General features: G+C 37.0%; 1 protein-coding gene across 2 annotated transcripts in view; it reads right to left on the reverse strand.

The window, feature by feature from the left end:
* CHD2 (chromodomain helicase DNA binding protein 2) overlaps nt 1-18,879 on the reverse strand; it is a 128,265-nt gene that overhangs the window by 57,631 nt on the left and 51,755 nt on the right. For both annotated transcript variants that reach the window (XM_021674333.2, XM_012438638.2), the window contains 4 exons: nt 17,860-18,076; nt 15,947-16,036; nt 14,810-15,000; nt 4,462-4,650 (listed from right to left, as the gene is read on the reverse strand). In XM_021674333.2, coding sequence (XP_021530008.2) covers nt 4,462-4,650; nt 14,810-15,000; nt 15,947-16,036; nt 17,860-18,076 — 687 coding nt within the window. The remainder of the gene's footprint in view (nt 1-4,461; nt 4,651-14,809; nt 15,001-15,946; nt 16,037-17,859; nt 18,077-18,879) is intronic.

Here is an 18,879-nt window from a genome sequence, read left to right on the forward strand (position 1 = left end):
GTTGTGGGTGCCAGAAGAATATAAGAAAAAGTAATGTTATTGTGGGAAAAAAGAGGCCTAAAAAAGTTTAAGAAGATTTCCTTTTGTATCTCCTGCCATCTAACCATAATCCTTCACATCTCCAGTCAGAATTAGGAATGTTAACGACTCTGCTGGATATTTCAGCCTCGCTGAACACAGCAATACTAGAAGAAAACAATGCTCTCTCTATATACACAACACACACACATATACTTTACATATATAGACACACATACACTTTACATATATGTACACACATTTATACGTATTTAAGCGTGTGTGTGCGTATGTGTGTGTACACAAACACTGAGTATCCTAAATGTGAAAATCTAATGTTCCAAAATCAAAATCTTTCTCACTGCCAACAGGACACTCAAAGGAAATTCTCATTAGACCATTATAGAGTTCTGGGTTCTGACTTCCAGATTTGAAATGCTCAATCAGTAAGTATAAAGCAAATATTCCAAAATCTGAACTACTTCAGGTCCCCAAGCATTTCCTGTAAGAGAGTCAATCTGTGTGTGCATGCTTGAGTGGGAAACGACTGTCACTCACTCTTCATGGAAATATAAAAACTGGAAATAAGCTAACATTATGAGATAAGTTAAATAAATTAAAATATACCATAAAATAGAGGCTATATACCCATTTTAACATTGTAAAAAGGTATTTTATCTGATGAAATATTTATCAGTATGTTTTATATGCAAATTTGGAGGATAAATACAAACATATTCATGCATAACCATGAACAATCCTTAATCATAAACTCCAAAGTATTAAAGGTACTTTTTTTTCTGAGTGGCGAAATTTCTTTATGCTTCTCTTAGAAATCAGACTTTTAGGAATTTATCTCAAGGTCTTCACTGCAGTGCTATTTACAAAAGCATGTAAAACAATCTACATGTCTACCACAAGGAAACTGGTTGAATAAACCATACCATATATCCTCAGTGGATTACTATGCATTATAAAGGCCTATCTCTATAAGATACTATGGTGTGCTCTTCAGCACGCATCATTAAGGAAAAAAAGAAGGCAGAGAAACATGTTTACGGTGTGCTACCATTTATCTAAGGGAAAGGAGGATATTCAAAGTTAAAATGCATTTGCTTTTATTTAATAATTAAAAGTTAAAGGAAGGATAAACATTAAAATGTCAAAAAATGATCATAAGAATTACCTATGGGGAAAGATGGACTAGAAGGGAGGGAAGAGGGACTGAAGCTACATTTCTTTGAGCATACCAGGCTTTGTAGCTTCGCCTTTGGAAATCTACAAATATTGTAAATAATTAAAAAACAAAATTAAACAAAGCAATCCCTAAAAATCAAAACTAAAATGAGATAAATAAACCTATGTCTCCATTAGTGGCCTAAACACACAGAAGAAAAACTATCTCGAGTACTTTAAAACTCTTTTCCATTTCTAGTAGTATATAACCTTAAAAAGCAATAAAATAAATAAACTAATTAATTTTAAAAAAAACTTTAAAGAAAATCTTGTTGCAGTGAGCTGAGACCATGCCACTGAACTCCAAGCTGGGTGACAGAATGAGACTCCATCTCAAAAAAGAGAAAAAAAAAATTTTAACCTGTTTTTACTATTCATATTGTTGGTGGTAGTATTAGCTTTGTTGTATGTGTAGAATAAATTAGGTTAGTGTGGTTGAGAAGTAAGATTTTTAGTACAGTGTAAGATCAATAAGATCAAATAAAATCTCTAGTACTGTTCATCATGTATTTTTGCCATTAAAAACAAATTTCCCAATTCTGTCCACTGAAAATATCTGTCACTAATGTTTATCACAGTTGCAAAGAGCACCCCTAGGGCCCAGTATGTGGTCTCCAAATACCATTTCCTCATCTTTGCCATAGTCTATAAACCATCAGAAAGAGGCCAGTCTTCTGAGGGTCCTCCAGACTCAACAGCCTTGGACTCCAGGGCACTGCGGAACCCGACGGTCTATGAAGCCATACCCAGCAGTGCGGTTTGGTAGGGACGGGTGCTGCTCTACAGTGGGAAATGCAGACGGGCCTCTGCCAGTGGACAGAACTGCAAGGCATGCCAGTGGCCCTAGAGTAACTCTGCTCACTTTCTCTGGCTCTCTGGTGCATTCCTCAATCCTACATGCTGTGCAGCCTGAAGGCAACAGAGTATTAGCCAAGACTCTTAAGTGGGAAGTGATAAAAACTCAATTAAATTAGCTTAAGCAAACTGGAAGTATCTAGAATAGCCAGAAAACTCCTACGATTAATCAATACCAAATATATCATCCAACAACTGACACATTCACATTGTTACTCAAGTAACACTATTTCCCCTATTACATTTCATAGTATTAAACTATTTTCAGAGTAAAAACAAACAAATGCCATTTCGTAGTAAAACAGTATGCAGAACTTCTTGGATATGTGGCTGACTCTAGTACTGGGGCAGGAAATGTACAAGATGGATCTAAAACGTTATCACTCCAGGTAGCAAAGAAACTATCAACTACTATTATGGTTATGTCAAGACTAGCTAAAAATGCGGCTGCCAGAGCATGAATATGGATAATAACTCCAACAGAATGAACATAAATAGGTTTAACTGATGAGTTCATAATTATATCAAAGTAAATCTCACTGGTCAAAACCTTTGAAGAAGAGTAGATCTTTTCCTCTGAAAATGGGGAAAATAAAAAAGAATCTTATTCTGCCTTTCCTATATGAACTGTTTTCAGCTGACATGAGAAAGTTTCTTTTTATAGAACTATTCCACCTAATAAACACATGAGTAAAAAAAAATTTGAATATCACCTTTTTGTACTCTCTAATGAATTAATGGGTCTAGGCAATGCTCATCATTAGTCACTAGCATCACAAAAAGGAGGACATTTATCCTGTGAAAGAATATACCTCTTCCTCTAAAGTCACAGTGAATCTGAGTCTAATCAAGCCTTTACAGTTATTTATGAGTATACAGAAAACACAGTTCAGAGGAAAGGTGGTTTTTAAAAACTTTTTTATTTTTACAGAGATGGAGTCTCACTGTGTTGCCCAGGCTGGTCTAAAACTCCTGGGCTCAAGTGATCCTCCCACCTCAGCCTCCCAAAGCACTGGGATTATAGGTGTGAGTCACCATACATGGTTGAAAATATTAAAGAATGCCATTGAGCTGGAATGAGCAAAATCCAGACTGTGAGAAAAATCTACAAAACATAAATTCAGTTTCTTGCCTCAAAAAAAGTATAAAGCAAGGAAAAATAAATGGATTAAAATATACTTCAGACATACCAACCTAACAAAATGCATGGAGCTTACATAAATCCCAAACAAGCAAAACGGCACATGCAGAAACAAATATATATATATGTATACAACAACCAGGAAAATGTAAACCCTTACTGGACATTATAAAACCGTTAAGAAATTATTAAAAATTTTTACACATAACAGTATTGAAATTTTGATTAATAACAACAAAACAAAAAAAACTTATTTTTAAAAAATATATACTAAAACATTTAAGATAAATACCTGGAATATGTTTCAAAATTATTTGAGAGAAAGAAAGAAAAGATATATAAATGAACTAATAGACATTAGTTATTAATTACTGAAGTTGGATTATGGTTGCATGACTATAAACTATTATAGGAAGTACAAATTTGCAATTTCCCAAAACAAAAAGATATTTACAGATCAAAATGATCAAGCAGTTATTTATAAAAATTAAAATCTGATTTCTGGTTGGACGTGGTGGCTCATGCCTGTAATCCCAGCACTCTGGGAGGCCGAGGCAGGTGGATCACTAGAGGTCAGGAGTTTAAACGATCAGCCTGGCCAACATGACAAAAGTCCATCTCTACTAAAAATACAAAAATTAGCCAGGCATGGCTGAGCGCAACGGCTCACACCTGTAATCCCAAGGCTCTGGGAGGCCAAGGCAGGCGGATCACAAGACCAAGAAATCGAGACCATCCTGGCCAACATGGTGAAATCCCGTCTCTGCTAAAAAATACAAAATTAGTTGGCAGTGATGGTGCGTGCCTGTAGTCTCGGCTACTCAGGAGGCCAAGGCAGGAGAATCGTTTGAACCTTGGAGGTAGAGGTTGCAATGAGCTGAGATCATGCCACTGCACACCAGCCTGGCAACAAAGCGAGACTTCGTCTCAAAAAATAAAAAAAATTATCCGGGCATGGTGGCACATGTCTGTAATCCCAGCTATTCGGGAGGCTGAGGCAGGCAAATCACTTGAACCTGGGAGGCAGAGGTTGCAGGGAGCCGAGATTGCGCCACTGCCCTGCACTCCAACCTGGATGACAGAGTGAGATTGTCTCTAAATAAATAAATAAAGAGAAATATATATATATATATATATATATATGTCTCCTATCTAATGGTTTCATAGTACTGATCTCAATCCCTTTAGGCCTAACCCAAACAAGAACTTACTTGTAATACTGTTTCTGAAGGGCTGACATCTCTACCCTGAGAATCTGTTCCACTTTGGCAGGAAGGGATTTCTCCACATCTTTTTTGACTCTCCGGAGAAGGAAAGGCTCTAGCACCTTATGAAGACTCTGGTAGCCATTCTCTCTCCCTTTCCCATGGTCTTCTTCAAAATCTTCCCAGAATTCAAACCTATGGGTGAAATAGTATAGTTACTTAGCTCCATTGAGGAAAAGAAGAATGGGGAAAAAAACTGTAAAAAAATGAATCTTTCCCATAAGGAAAGACAAAATTATCAATCACTAGAGCTCTTAAACAGAAGGGAAAACAAACAGGGGAAAACCAAACTGAAATCAACTCCATCAGTCTAGACTGCATAACAGCAGGCTTCCAATTCTCAGACTGAATTCAGAGTTTACAAAATATTTCAGTCTATCATGTAACCAACATCATCTACAACTACCCAGTAACTACCTGAAGCATATACTCTCTGGTAAGACAGGTCAGAAAGAGCTGGTACCAGCACTTCCAATGGACACAACAGCCTCAAGAGTCCACGATCATTTCTGAACTCATGAATAACCAATCTTTTTTTTTTTTTTGAGACATAGCCTCACTCTGTTGCCCAGACTGGAGTGCAGTGGTACAATCTCTGCTCACTGCAACCTTCACTTCCCAGGCTCAAGTGATTCTCCTGCTGCAGTCTCCCAAGTAGCTGGGATTACAAGCGCTGCCACCATGCCCGACTAATTTTTGTATTTTTAGCAGAGACAGGGTTTACTATGTTAGCCAGGCTGGTTTCGAACTACTGACCTCAAGTGAACTGCCCTTCTTGGCCTCCCAAATTGCTGGAATTATAGGTGTGAGCCACCGCCTCCAGCCATGCATTTTATCAGGTATTGTTAAGTGGATCAACATCAGCCTTAGTAACACCTGGTAGGGCCTGACACAGTCATCTACAGGGAAGCAAATAACATAATCTTTTGTGGTAGAGATCTAAAGTTGTCATTAAAGCCTAAAGCCTGATAAACCTAAGGTAAACTGTATTTTCCCACACTGCTATGCTATTAAGCAAATTCTCCAAGAACGTTAAATAGGTGAGGAATTAAAACTAATAATTAAAATGAACAATGAAAACTGAACTATCCCTGGACAGGCGCAGTGGCTCACGCCTGTAATCCCAACACTTTGGGAGGCCAAGGCGGGCAGATCACCTGAGGTCAGGAGTTCAAGACCAGCCTGGCCAACATGGTGAAAACCCATCTCTACTAAAAATACAAAAATTAGCCGGGTGTGGTGGTGTGCGCCTGTAATCAATCCCAGTTACTCAGGAGGCTGAGGCAGGAGAATCGCTGGAACCTGGGAGGCAGAGGTTGCAGTGAGCTAAGATCATGCCATTGCTCCAGCCCAAGCAATAGAGTGAGACTCTGTCTCAAAAAAGAAAAAAAAAGAAAAGAAAACTGAACTATGTCAATGCTGGAGATGATACCTCATACACTAAATGTGTGAAGTGACTGGAAATCGGTAGAAGCAGAAATATCACTGCATCAGACTACTTTCTGAATACCTGAGAGATAATTTCAATAAGCTAATTTACTTAACATAAATTAAAACTTTGCTAATCTAAAATTAAATGTGAAGTTTATTTCCAAGATTTACTTCCTCTCTGTTTTAGGCCACAAGTATTTTCACCTGCCTACTGTACTCTTATTAAGGGAGTTAATATGAGACATTAATTCTTGATCTACATCATATATTGAGGAGACATAAATATCATTTGTTTGTTTATGAACTGTCTATGGTTGCTTTTCCTCTAAACATCAGAGATGAGTGGTTGACAATGACTGTATGGGCTATGAACCAAAAATATTTACCATCAGATTCTTTAGAAAAAGTCTGCTGGCCCTGAAAACAGACAATTATCAATTTATACTATTAGATATAGAAAAGGTATAAGGTCATAGTGGTGATGTATAAAGACACCATGTCACATCTAAAAATTCATATTTTAGATATATCCCTGCTATCAACTTCTGTATTTAGTATTTGTCTCTCATGGAACTAGAAACAATTCTGATCTTTAAAACTTTCCAGAACATGGAACTTTAGAAAAATACGTTACTTTAGTGAGGACCAACAAAGAAGAAAATTAAACCAAAGCAGTGAAAATGGCAGGCTAAAAGTTACACAGTAAATATGTCAAAGTTAAAGTAACAAACAAATTAAGAGACTGACCCAGACAACCGAAATAAAAGTTTAAAAAATCATCCCAACACTAAAAGGCATGATCTCTGAAATGCATGCTATCAAACTCAATTGTTTTGTGGGGTAAGTCTTAAGTACACATTTGTACATAATGGTCTTTATAATAAGCCAAATTCTTCAATTTTGTCATATCTTTTTCTACCTTAAAAACAAGTTCCAAGCTTTGCAAACAGTATGTACAAAATGAAGCCACTGATTGATAAGTACTCAAATATGGTTAGTTATCATGTACTCCCTGTCAGAGCCACCCTGCAGGAAAGAAACTTAGACTCTAAGGAAATAGAATTTCAGTTGGTTAAAAAGAGGACTAACTTTTGGATTTTGGAACATTTGAGTAGAGAAGTTCAAAAGCTATTTGAGTAAACCTAATTATCTCTTTGACACCAGTATTTCTTCAGTGGATCCTTCTTCAACAGCTCTGTAGAGTCCTAAGATACCTCAGAACTTCTGCTAAGGATGAGGCAAAACACTTCACAAGACTACAGTTACCCACACAGCAAGCGCAGGCAGAAATAAGGGCAAATCTGAACTCCTTAACTAATTGGTTTCATTTTCATATACACATCTTTGTGAACAACGATTTTTAAACTTTTTTTGAAAATGACAATGTTTTAAATACAAAATTTTCAAAGAAAAGAAAATCTCTTTCACAGAAAAGCTTGCATCTCTAACTCTACTCTTATCATTCCTAAGTGATTCAACTGGCTATTTGGAAGAGACTACCTGAGAGATAAAGTAAGTGAAAGTTCCTCTCTCCAATTACAAAAGGATATATGACATTTTTCCAAAACATAGCCCATGCTGACTGGAACGCCACAGCTGCTTACTGGCAGGAAAAAACCTAATTATGACCACTTAGGAGCCAAAATCCCTACCATCCACTTCAGCAGCTAGGTACACAAAAGCAAATCATGGCTAAGTATTCACTGGTAGAAACTACATACCACAGTTCTTTTTCTAGAAAAACAAGCACGGATGTTCCCACTGTGTCTCTTAACTCTCACTATGTAGGGTGACTTTGTCTCAACGGTTTTATGAAGGATGTATTTTTTTTCTCTTAGAACTTGAAGATCAAAGGACACTGGCCTTAGTCGCAGAAGACTTAAAATTGACGTTGGTCTATCTACTTATTGACCATGTGATACAGGACACCGTTCCATCATCTAAGCCGGCATATTCTAATTTGCAGTATGAAGGCTAAATGCTTCCAGTGTATCAAAAAGTTACAGTATGGGAAATCAATATGAAAACTATAAAGTAATATACCTAAAAATCCTCTTACCTATTTCAGAAAACATGAGTAACTAATCATTGGTAAGCCCATTATGTCTAAACTTTTACACATTATCTGTTTTACAGCACATATATCTTTCAAAAGCAAACTTTATTAAAAAACACTGGCTGAAGTTAATACGTGATAAAATTCTGACCTATTACAGAATGTACAACAGAATGTTTAAAAAAGAGAAAATGGAACAATTGGTTCCATCCTCACAGTAACCACTATTTACTCAGAGGACTCTCTGAAAGGAAAGAAGGATCCAGGTGAGCAGCAGTCATGACAGATAACAGAGTAGCAGTAAGATGGGACAGAGAGGACAGAGGACGACAGGAGAACATGTGGAAGTCGACAGGAATGCTGAACAGACTGGTTCTCAACTAGTGGCATTTCCCCTACCCACACCCCAGGAGGAACATCTGGCAATGTCTGGAGACATTTTTGGTTGTCACAGCTGAGACGGGGATGCTACCAGCTTGCAATGAGTAGAGGTCAGGGATGCTGCTAAACACCTACAATGCAAAGGACAGCTCTCCACAAAATGTCAATAGCGCCAAGGCTGAGAAACTCCACTCTAGAAGAAGACACAGGAAGGAGGAATGAGGAAGGGGCTCCTCTCCCAGAAGCAACTATGGTAAAGATGACTGGAAAAAAAGGAAGCCAGTTTAAGCCTGTGCTAGTAACGGCTGCAGTGAGGGCAGGCTGTAGTGATGATCAGGGTGGTTCAGTTTCTCTACCCACCTTCTGTACAGTCTTAAACTATCCTTTACAAATAAAGGTCAAAAAAGGGCAGTAATTGACAAATAAGGACAGAAAATCTGCTGCAAACAGGTTAGCCTTACAAGAAACACTATGGGAGGCTGAGGGAGGAGAATCGCTTGATCCTTTACAAATAAAGGTCAAAAAAGGAGTGTAATCGACAAATAAAGACAGAAAATCTGCTGCTAACAGGTTAGCCTTACAAGAAACACTATGGGAGGCTGAGGCAGGAGAATCGCTTGAACCCGGTAGGCAGAGGTTGCAGTGAGCCGAGATCGTGCCACTGCACTCCAGGTTGAGCAACAGAGTGAGGCTCTGTCTCACACAAAAAAAAGAAAGACTAAAGGAAGCCCTTCAGACTAAAAGAAAGCAATACCCAACAGATGAAACTAAATGAAAATGAAAACACAAAATTATCAATATTATGGGATGCGACTAAAGCAGTGCATAGAAATAAACTTATACCTTTAAACATGTAGAAAAGAAAAAGGTTTTAAATTAATAATCTAAGCTTATCTTAGGAGAAAAAGAGAAAATTAAATCAAAAGCAAGCAAAGGAATGAAACCTTTGAGAGTGGAAATAAAGCCAATAGAAAAAAACAGAGGGGCCAGGAGCAGTGGCTCATGCATTTGGGAGGCCAAGGCAGGCCAATCACAAGGTCAGGAGTTCGAGATCAGCCTGGCCAACATGGTGAAATCCTGTCTCTACTAAAATACAAAAATTAGCCAGGTGTGGTGGTGGGCACCTGTAATCTCAGCTACTCGGGAGGCAGAGAAGAGGCAGGAGAATCGTTTGAGGTTGAGATCACACCACCACACTCCAGCATGGGCAATAAAAGCGAAACTTCATCTCAAAAAAAAAAAAAAAAAAAAAGGATGAAGCCAATTATGTCAAAAGTTGCTTCCTTGAGAACATCGAAATTGTTAAGACCTTAGCTAGAACTGACCAAGTAAAAGAGCTAAGATACAAATTAACATAATCAAAAAATTAACTTTAATCACTATTGATCCTTTAAACAATCTACCAGGTACAGTGGTTCATGCCTATTATCTCAGCATTTTAGGAAACAGAGGTGGGAGGATCACTTGAGCCCAGAAGTTTGAGACCAGCCTGGACAACTCAGCAAGACCCCATCTCTACAAATAACAGAAAATAAATTTTAAAAATTAGTTGGGCATTATGGCACGCACCTGTAGTCCCAGTTACTCAGGAGGCTGAAGTGGGAGGATCCCTTGAGCCCAGGAGTTTGAGGTTACAGTGAACTGTGATCATACCACTGCACTCAGCCTGGGTGACAAAGAAGGACCATGTCTCTTAAAAAAGAAAACTAAAATTAAAAGGCTAAGAGAATACTATAACTTTATGCCAACAAATTAGGACAAGTTAGATGAAATAGACTAACTCCTAGAAAAACACAAATTAACAAAACTAAGTCAAGAAGAAATAGAAAACTTAAATGAACCTGTAACTGGAAACTGGGTTAGTCATTAAAAATTTTCCCACAAAGAAAAGTGAAGGTTGACATGGCTACACTGGGAAATTTTACCAAATATTTAAAGAAATAACACTAAACTTAATAAATTCCTTCATTAAACAAAAGGGAAACACTCTCCAATTCATTTTATGATCCCAAAACCAAAGCAAGGTAAACATCAAAACACAACAAAAAGCTACAGACTAAAATTCTAACTAAAATCAAAAACACAGATGCGGCTAGGCACAGGGGCTCACGCCTATATCAGCACTTTAGGAAGCCAAGATGGGCAGATTACTTGAGGCCAGGAGTTTGAGATCAACTTGGACAACATGGCAAAACCCCACTGTCTCTACTAAAAATACAAAAATTAGCTGGGCATGGTAGTGCATGCTTGTTATAATCCTCGCTACCTGGGAGGCTGAGGTATGAGAATTGCTTCAACTCAAGAGTTGGAGGTTGGTGTGAGCTGAGATCATGCCATTGTACTCTAGCCTGGGTGACAGAAGACCAAACAGATGCAAAAATCTTTAACAAAATCCTAGCCAACTGAATCCAGCAACACATAAAAAGTATTAAACACTGTTAACAAGTCAGATTTTGCTAGGAAAAAAAAAAGTTGGCTTAATATCTAAAAAGCAATTAACATAATACACCATATTGTTAGACTAAAGGACACAACCTCACGGTCACCTCAATAGAAACAGAAAAAAGCATTTGACAAAACCTAAATCCATTCTTTATCAAAACCTCACAAACTAGGAAGAGAAGAAAACCTCCTCAACCCAATAAAGGGTATCTAGAAAAAAATCTATAGCCAATATTCTGCTCCCACCAATTCTATTTACAATGAAGGTTCCTGCCAATACAATAAGGCAAGAAGAAGAAATAAAAAGCATCCACACTGGAAAAGAACCCTTTAGGTGCAGAAAGCATAATCCTGTATGTAGAAAAAAACTAAGAAATACAGAGAACAATACACACATACACACACATACACACACAGTAGGAACAGTAAGTTTATCAAGTTTGCAGGCTGTAAGATCAATATATAAAACTCAATTGTAGTTCTATAGTACAATGTTATATTTTTTTTAATTTCACTCAAAATACAGTCAGAATTAATAAATATTTTAAATGTGTAAGATTTCTACACTGAAAACCACTAAATACTACTGAGAAAAATGATTGATGATCTAAATAAATGGAGAAAACTTTCCATGATTATGGATTATATGTCTCAATATTAACAATTCTGCTTTAACTGATATATAAGATTCAACACAATTTCTACCAAAATTCCATATTTTTCTTGCAGAAATTAACAAGCTGATCCTAAAATGTATATGGAAGTGCAAGAATTCTAAAATAACCAAAACAATTTTGAAAACGAAGAAACTGGAACTTGTACTTCTCTATTTTAAAAAGCAGTCTAGGCCGGGTGCAGTGGCTCATGCCTGTAATCCCAGCACTTTGGGAGGCCAAGGAGGGCGGATCACTTGAGGTCAGGAGTTCGAGACCAGCCTGGCCAACAGGGTGAAACCCCAATTCTACTAAAAATACTAAAAATTAGCTAGGCATGGTGGCATGTGCCTGTAATCCCAGCTACTCCAGAGGCTGAGGCAGAAGAATCACTTGAGCCCAGGAGGCGGATGTTGCAATGAGCTGAGATTATGCCACTGTAGTTACAGCCTGGGTGACAGAGTGAGACTCCATCTCAAAAACAAAAATAAAAAATAAAGCAATCTAAAGCTACATTAATCAAGACAGTGTGACACTGGCAGAAGGACAGAAATATGTACTAATAAAACAGAACTGACAGTCCAGAAACAGAGCATGACATTTATGATGTCAATTGAGTTTCAACAATGGTGTCAAGGCAATTCAATGGTGACTAGATCTTCTTTTCAACAAGTGATACTGGAAGAACTTCCCAAATTCTACTGCAAAAAAATGAACTAAGGCACTCACACTTCACACAATAAACAAAAAGTAACTCAAAATGTAACTCAGACCTAATGTAAGAGCTAAAACTTCCGGAAGAAAATAAAGAAGAAAGTCTTTGTGTCCATAGGTTAGGCAAATCTGTCTCAGATATGATATCTAAAGCATAATCCATACAAAGAAATCCATAAATAAACTTTATGAAAATTAATAACCTTTTCTCTTTGAAAGACAAAATTTAAAAAAATGAAAAGAAGCCAGATTGGGATAAAATATGTTCAAATTATATACAGATGCTCCTCAACTTATGAAAAACCCACAGGTTGAAAATTTTGGTAAATCAAAAACGCCTTTAATACACTTAACCTACCGAACATCATAGCTTAGCTCAGCCTACCCTAAATGTGCTCAGAACACTTATCATTAGAATATGGAGCAAAATCACCTAACTCAAAGCCAATTTTATAATAAACTGTTGAATATCTCACATAATTTATTGAATATTGCAGTGAAAATGAAAAACAGAATGGCTGTGTTTATTCAAAGTATGCTTCCTTTGTGTATTGCCGAAAATTTTGACCACTAAAAAGTCAAAAAAATTTTACATCAAACTATAGAAAATTGGGGACTGTACTGCTAAAGCACTTATATTCAGAATTTGGAATTTTTTTTTTAAAGAAATAAAAAAATCTCTTCAACTCATAATAGACAATCTAATTTTTTTAACCTATTTATGTCAGAGGTTGCAATTTTTTGAATTTCTGCAATCAGACCTTGGCATTGACCTTGAGCAGGATATAAATAATTCCCACACGCTTAGAGTTCCAATAGTGGAACACAAGGCATAAATCAGTTAAATGGCAAAACATTTGAATAGAAATTTCACCAAAGACATATAAATGGCTAATGAACACATGAAAAGATGTTCAACATCATTAGTCATTAGAAATGCAAGTCAAAACACAATGAGACACACTGGTCAGAATGGCTAGAATCAAAAAGACTGACAATACACCAAGTTCTAGAGATGACACAGGGAAACGAAAACCTTCAAACATTTCTGGTGGGACTGCACAATGGTAGCTTAGAAAACAGCGTGGTAGTTTCTAAAACGTTAAATATACACTTTCCAAACAATCCAGCAATTCTATTCCTAAGTCTCTAAGCAAAAGAAAGAAAAACACATGTCCATGCGAAGATATAATGACCTCAAAACAAAGCAATCCAAATAGTATCAACTGGTAACTAGATGCAATGAAACATTATTACCCAATAAAAGAGAACAACTACTGACAAGCTCTGAAGTGAATGAATCTCAAAAAAATTATGCTAAGTGAAGGAAGCCAGAAACAAGCATACATATTAGGATTCCACTTGTGGAAGCAGAGGTTACTGCAAACAAGCAAGGGGGAACTTGTCAGGGTGAGGAAAATGTTCTAAAACTGGACAGTGATGCTGGTTGCAAACTCTATAAACTTACTCAACAATACTGAACACAATGTGCATTTTATGGTATATAAATTATCTCAAGAAAACTGGTTTTTAGAAAGTTTATGATGCATGGGAAAAGACACCATCTCTGTGTTCTTCATTGGGCTAAAATGTTTTGCTCCAGAACATGCCACAAAATAAATACTCAAATCTTTCCTGAATTAAAAAAAAAAATTGTAGAGCATATACCTATCAAATGAACAACTATTAACTGAATTGTTTACTGTGCACCAGGTGCTATTCTAGGCAACGCAAACCAGCAATGAATCAAGCAAACAAAATCCCCGGGATTTTCATGAGTAATTTAATGACATGAGATGGATGAGAACATAAATTTAAAAAGAGATGCTATCTAGCAATTGAGGTTAGGCAATCTGCAAAGATTTCTGAAAGGAGGTGGTAATATAAGATGAGCTGAAATATTAAGGTGGCTGGCCATGTGAAGATAAGAAGAAACAGCATTCTGGACAAGAAGGAATAGTAATGGCTTGGCATGTTTAAGGGACAGAAAGATGGCCAGAATGGCTGAAGCATAATGAGTGGTATAAAAAGTGGATGAGAGGAGTCGGACTATTGTCAAGAGGCCAGACTGAGTGGGGTCCTCCAAATTAATGAATTTAGATTTTATTCTACATATCACTGAATACCACTGGGTAATTCTACGTTTTATGAAATGTGCGTATCATCTCTCCCATAAAAATCTTTTCAATAAAGACATTCCAGAGTTCTTTAATAATATCCAAATAAGATGTAAAGTTGATGCTTTGGCTATCAGATACTTGGGTGTAACATACTTTTTAGTGCTTGTGTACCTTGTATACTTCATTTTACTTATACTGATTATCTTATACCAACAGTGACAAGGTCTGATGTTATCAATTTTGACAATTATTTCCCAAGTGCACTAATTCAACAGTATTGTTTGGCAGACAATAGTGCTTTCCTTCTAACAGGCTAAATTCTGTGCCTTCTTTCATCGATCATGAAACATTTTACTACTGCCATCCCTGTCTCCATTTGAAGCTTTGCTTTTCCCAAACCATGCCATCTGTTTTCCCTAAGGTCTGCTAAGAACGTTACAAAGCATTGGCATTTCAGACATTCTGGCATCTTTTGAAATACACAGGAAGGAGCTTACTTCTCCGGCATAATAAAGTGCAGCAAGGACCAGAGCTCTTTGAGGGAATTCTGAAGAGGGGTCCCCGTAATCAGGAGCCTATGGTTGGACTTGAAATCAATCAGAGTTTTATACAATAAAGAGTCATCATTCTTCAACCGATGGGCTTCATCCACTCCCAGAAAGGCCCAGTTAATACTGCCCAGCACAGTCTAAAGTAAAAACAAAACAGAACGAGCCACCAGGTCAGAAGGGAACCCAAAAGTGCTTTCAAGTGTTAATTATCTCTGTATAAATACCATCACAAAGGTATAAATAGATACATTTATTCTTCACTGACTTAACATGTATTAGGACTCTTCTGTTTATTCTGTTAGTTGCCAGATTTGTAGCTATTTGAAATAAGAGTATCATCATCTAAAAGGTACAGGTGGGCCTCTTAAGCCAGCTATTACTGCATGCCCCACAGCAAGAACACAAAAATTGCTATGCTGGGCAAAAATAAAACAAAAACAAATACCACACGATTCTGTATTCTCCCCGTAATTATGGTCCTTCTCTTGCCCATTCTCCACCCCAACCCTGAAGCACACAAACACCAAGAGCCACCAAACTGAACTTGTTTGCACTTAATACCAATGGGATCTACCCACCACATACATTTCTTAGTAGAAAAGCGATAATAAAGAGCTACTTATTTCTGTCCTCCTCACAAAGATCATTCACATCATCTTTTCTGGAGAAATGCCTTAACAATGATACAATAGGAAATGCCCAAGATGACATTCAAGGCAAAATACCTGAGATGGCATCCAATAATTGACAATCATCTCAGGTAAGTTACTGACCTCAATTCCCTTTCATTCTGTGTAATTCAACTGCACCTGGTGACCTAAGGTCCCCTCATCTATAAGGTTCTATTTTCTATTTATAAACTTAGTATCGTTTGAGTAATTTTTCTGGTTGTTCATTTGCCTGCTTTTTGAAATAAGAGAAGAAAAGTAACATGGCAAGTAGGAGGCACAAACCCTACCATTTGTTTTTATTTTTAACGTTTACGTATTTATTTTTAACATGCTCCACATAAAAGTAACAGATCCTACCATTTAGACAAGTCACACTGGAAAAGATTTAGCCTTTCAGTTATTAATTACACACCTTATCTTTTAAGAGGATCTCATATGTTGTTATAAGTGCGTTGAACTTCAATCTTTTGGTTTGGGAATGAATCCATTCATATTCCCGTATCTGTAAGAAAAAAAGCATAATTAAGACATAATTTCTACTTCTCTATTTCTATATCACATAAGTCTTGTGATAGATGTAATAGAAACATGCCAAATAAAAAATAAATCTGATTAGAATTTGATGAATATCTCTTACATTCTAAAACGACCTAAGCACTCAAACTATAAAGCAGCAAGAGTTAGAATTAAAACACTGACCACTGAACAGCAAAAAGCTTATGGCCAGAATCAGAAGTGGCCCCCAGGAACACATCTAATGAAGAATATGCACTTCATCAGCTATTGAACCCTGGTGACTTAAACTCAACAAGGGATCTCCCAGATCCCTAGAAATTAATACAATTTATTTAATTTTTGAATAGGAAAACACATGTATTAACAAGTAAAATTCCAACGTTTGGAATTTCATCAACCACAGACCAAAGTGTCCCCCAACTAAAAGGGAGGCTTATAAGATGAAAATATAATGTAATACGTATAACATCAATGTAAAAGAACACAAACATGTTGGACACTCAGCAAGCATGAAGGCTCACGACAAAGCTCCTGTAGCTTGGCTGTCAAGTTAGGAACTGGAGAAGGAGACAGTAAGTGCCTGCAGGTGAGTGCCACCAAGTGGGGTTAAAAAGAACAAAGAAAAGGAGTATTGGAGACAGCAAAGAAAACTTCTCTGAGTCTACAATTTTTTAAGAGTTCATTTTCTTTCTTTGCATTCGTCTTTGGAATGCAGTGCTTTAACCCAGTTTGTAAACCTAGAAATTTCTCTTTTTTCTTAATACTTAACAAATGATTTAACAAAGCTAAAACTGTATTCTTAGAAACTCAAAGTTAGGGCAATGAAATCAGCCAAGGGGTAAGTTATGCAATTTTAATGAAAGTATTTAATAAAAGTAAATTTGAATTAGCATAAAAATCTAAGATTATAATATACAACTCAAATGTTTGAACATTGCTGATGGCTTGCTCTTATTACAAGCAATTTCCCAGAAATAGTTTATATACAGTAATGAAAGAGCAAAGCTCTGGACTAGATAGATACACCTGTGTCCTAATCCCAGCCCTGCCAGATTCTTGCTTGCTAGGGTCACGTGTTTGACTCTCTTGAGTCGATTCTTCATCAGTCAGTAGGAAAGGATGCCATCAATTCTGAAGACTATCATGAGGACTACAGGTATTAAACACAAAGCACCCAGCACAAGGTCTGGCACACAGTAGGTGCTTTAAAAAAAAGTCAGTATAAAGAAAAGATCTGCTAAACAAAGATAAACTTAAGTCACTCTGTTCTAAATTCATGATGCCCAAATCAAGTTTGGTAACAGGTAAATAATTCTTGTTTCTAAATAAGAAATAAAAGAGGCCCCTAAAATAGCTTGTTTTGCCTTTCTTTTACTCCTTTTTTGTAAGCTATACAACCTCGCCGTTTTAAGAAATTAAGAAATTTGAATGTTTATTTTCAGTAATTTCTGTTTACTGAAATACCAAAAATAATATTAACATTATAAAGTATTAACTCCATATTATAATCTCATCTAAAGCAGTCTTAGAAGTAAAAAGGGCAGAGAGAAGAAAAATTTAATATTGCAACCCAGCTAAAAGAGATTCCCATTCACGTACTGCTGTTGCTTTCCTTTAAATAATAAGCATATTTGTTAAAGAACATCTGAGTGTTCTTTTGTGATAGATAAACCTCCAAATATTGAGAACATAGCACAGTATCAGAATAATAACCAAGGATTTTATTAATTATCTACTAAAGGCTTTAAGTCAATTTCCAAATTTACATTTATAACACAGATTCTATCCCAGCTCTTTTTGTTTACACACCGTATTTCTGCTCATCAGGTCACCTATGTAAACCACTACGTTAATCTCTGGTGCCCAGATTTCAAACTCTCTCTGCCATGAGGTGAGGGTGGATAAAGGGACGACTATAAGAAAGGGGCCATACAGCTGGTGTTGGTGGAATAGGTAGGAGAGGAATGATATGGTCTGGATGGTCTTTCCTAGGCCCATTTCATCAGCAAGGATTACACTGTTATTTCTGTGGAAAGAAAAATAAAAGCAAATCATTAGTTCACCAAAAAACAGAATGTGCATAAGTAGCAATGACACCAATGCTTCACACCAACAGCCAAGCAAAGTGTCATTCATAAGCCTCAAATGTATGTCCTCTCATCTGCAATTACTTCAGATTCCTCCATAAGGAAGAAAGCATAAACCATAAATAGCAGAATAACAAGCGATCTGTCTAGACCTGGGTTACTATGAAAGCCTTGTCAGACTTTTTACCTTTGGTTTTCCTTTACCTGACTTAGGCTTTTCACATCACCTTCCATAGGCTATTCTTTATCACAGAGAAGACAGGCTTTGTAAAAAGTGAAGACAACATGTAACCTTGGACTCCATCAACAGAGAAAGCTATCAGCACTGCTGGTGAAACTGTAGCTGGCCCACCCCAATTTACTGCATGCCACTGGGTTGTTTAATGCCACACACACACTATTTCCTAGACCTACATGTATAAATGCATAGGGCTTGCTTTAAATACACTTTAGTCTAAAGCAGGGGTAGGGTACAGATCCTATTTGTAGATCCCACCATAGACCTATTAAATTAGAGTATGTGGAAAAGGGCTCAGAACTCTGTATTTTCAACAAACACCTTTGGAGATTCTGATTCAGGTGTTTCTTAGACCAGGGAATTCCCCTCAGGAACCCGGCTGTAAAGCAGCAGGTAAGCATTGGGCAAGTGAGGGATGCTTCATCGATATTTACAGTCACTCCTCATTGCTCGTGTTAGCACATGAGCTCTGCCCAGATGAGCGTGGCATTAGATTCTCACAGG

The sequence above is a fragment of the Aotus nancymaae genome, unplaced genomic scaffold (assembly GCF_030222135.1).
Source record: "Aotus nancymaae isolate 86718 unplaced genomic scaffold, 86718_ANA_hifiasm-v0.15.2.pri h1tg000014l, whole genome shotgun sequence".
Classification (NCBI taxonomy): domain Eukaryota; kingdom Metazoa; phylum Chordata; class Mammalia; order Primates; family Aotidae; genus Aotus; species Aotus nancymaae.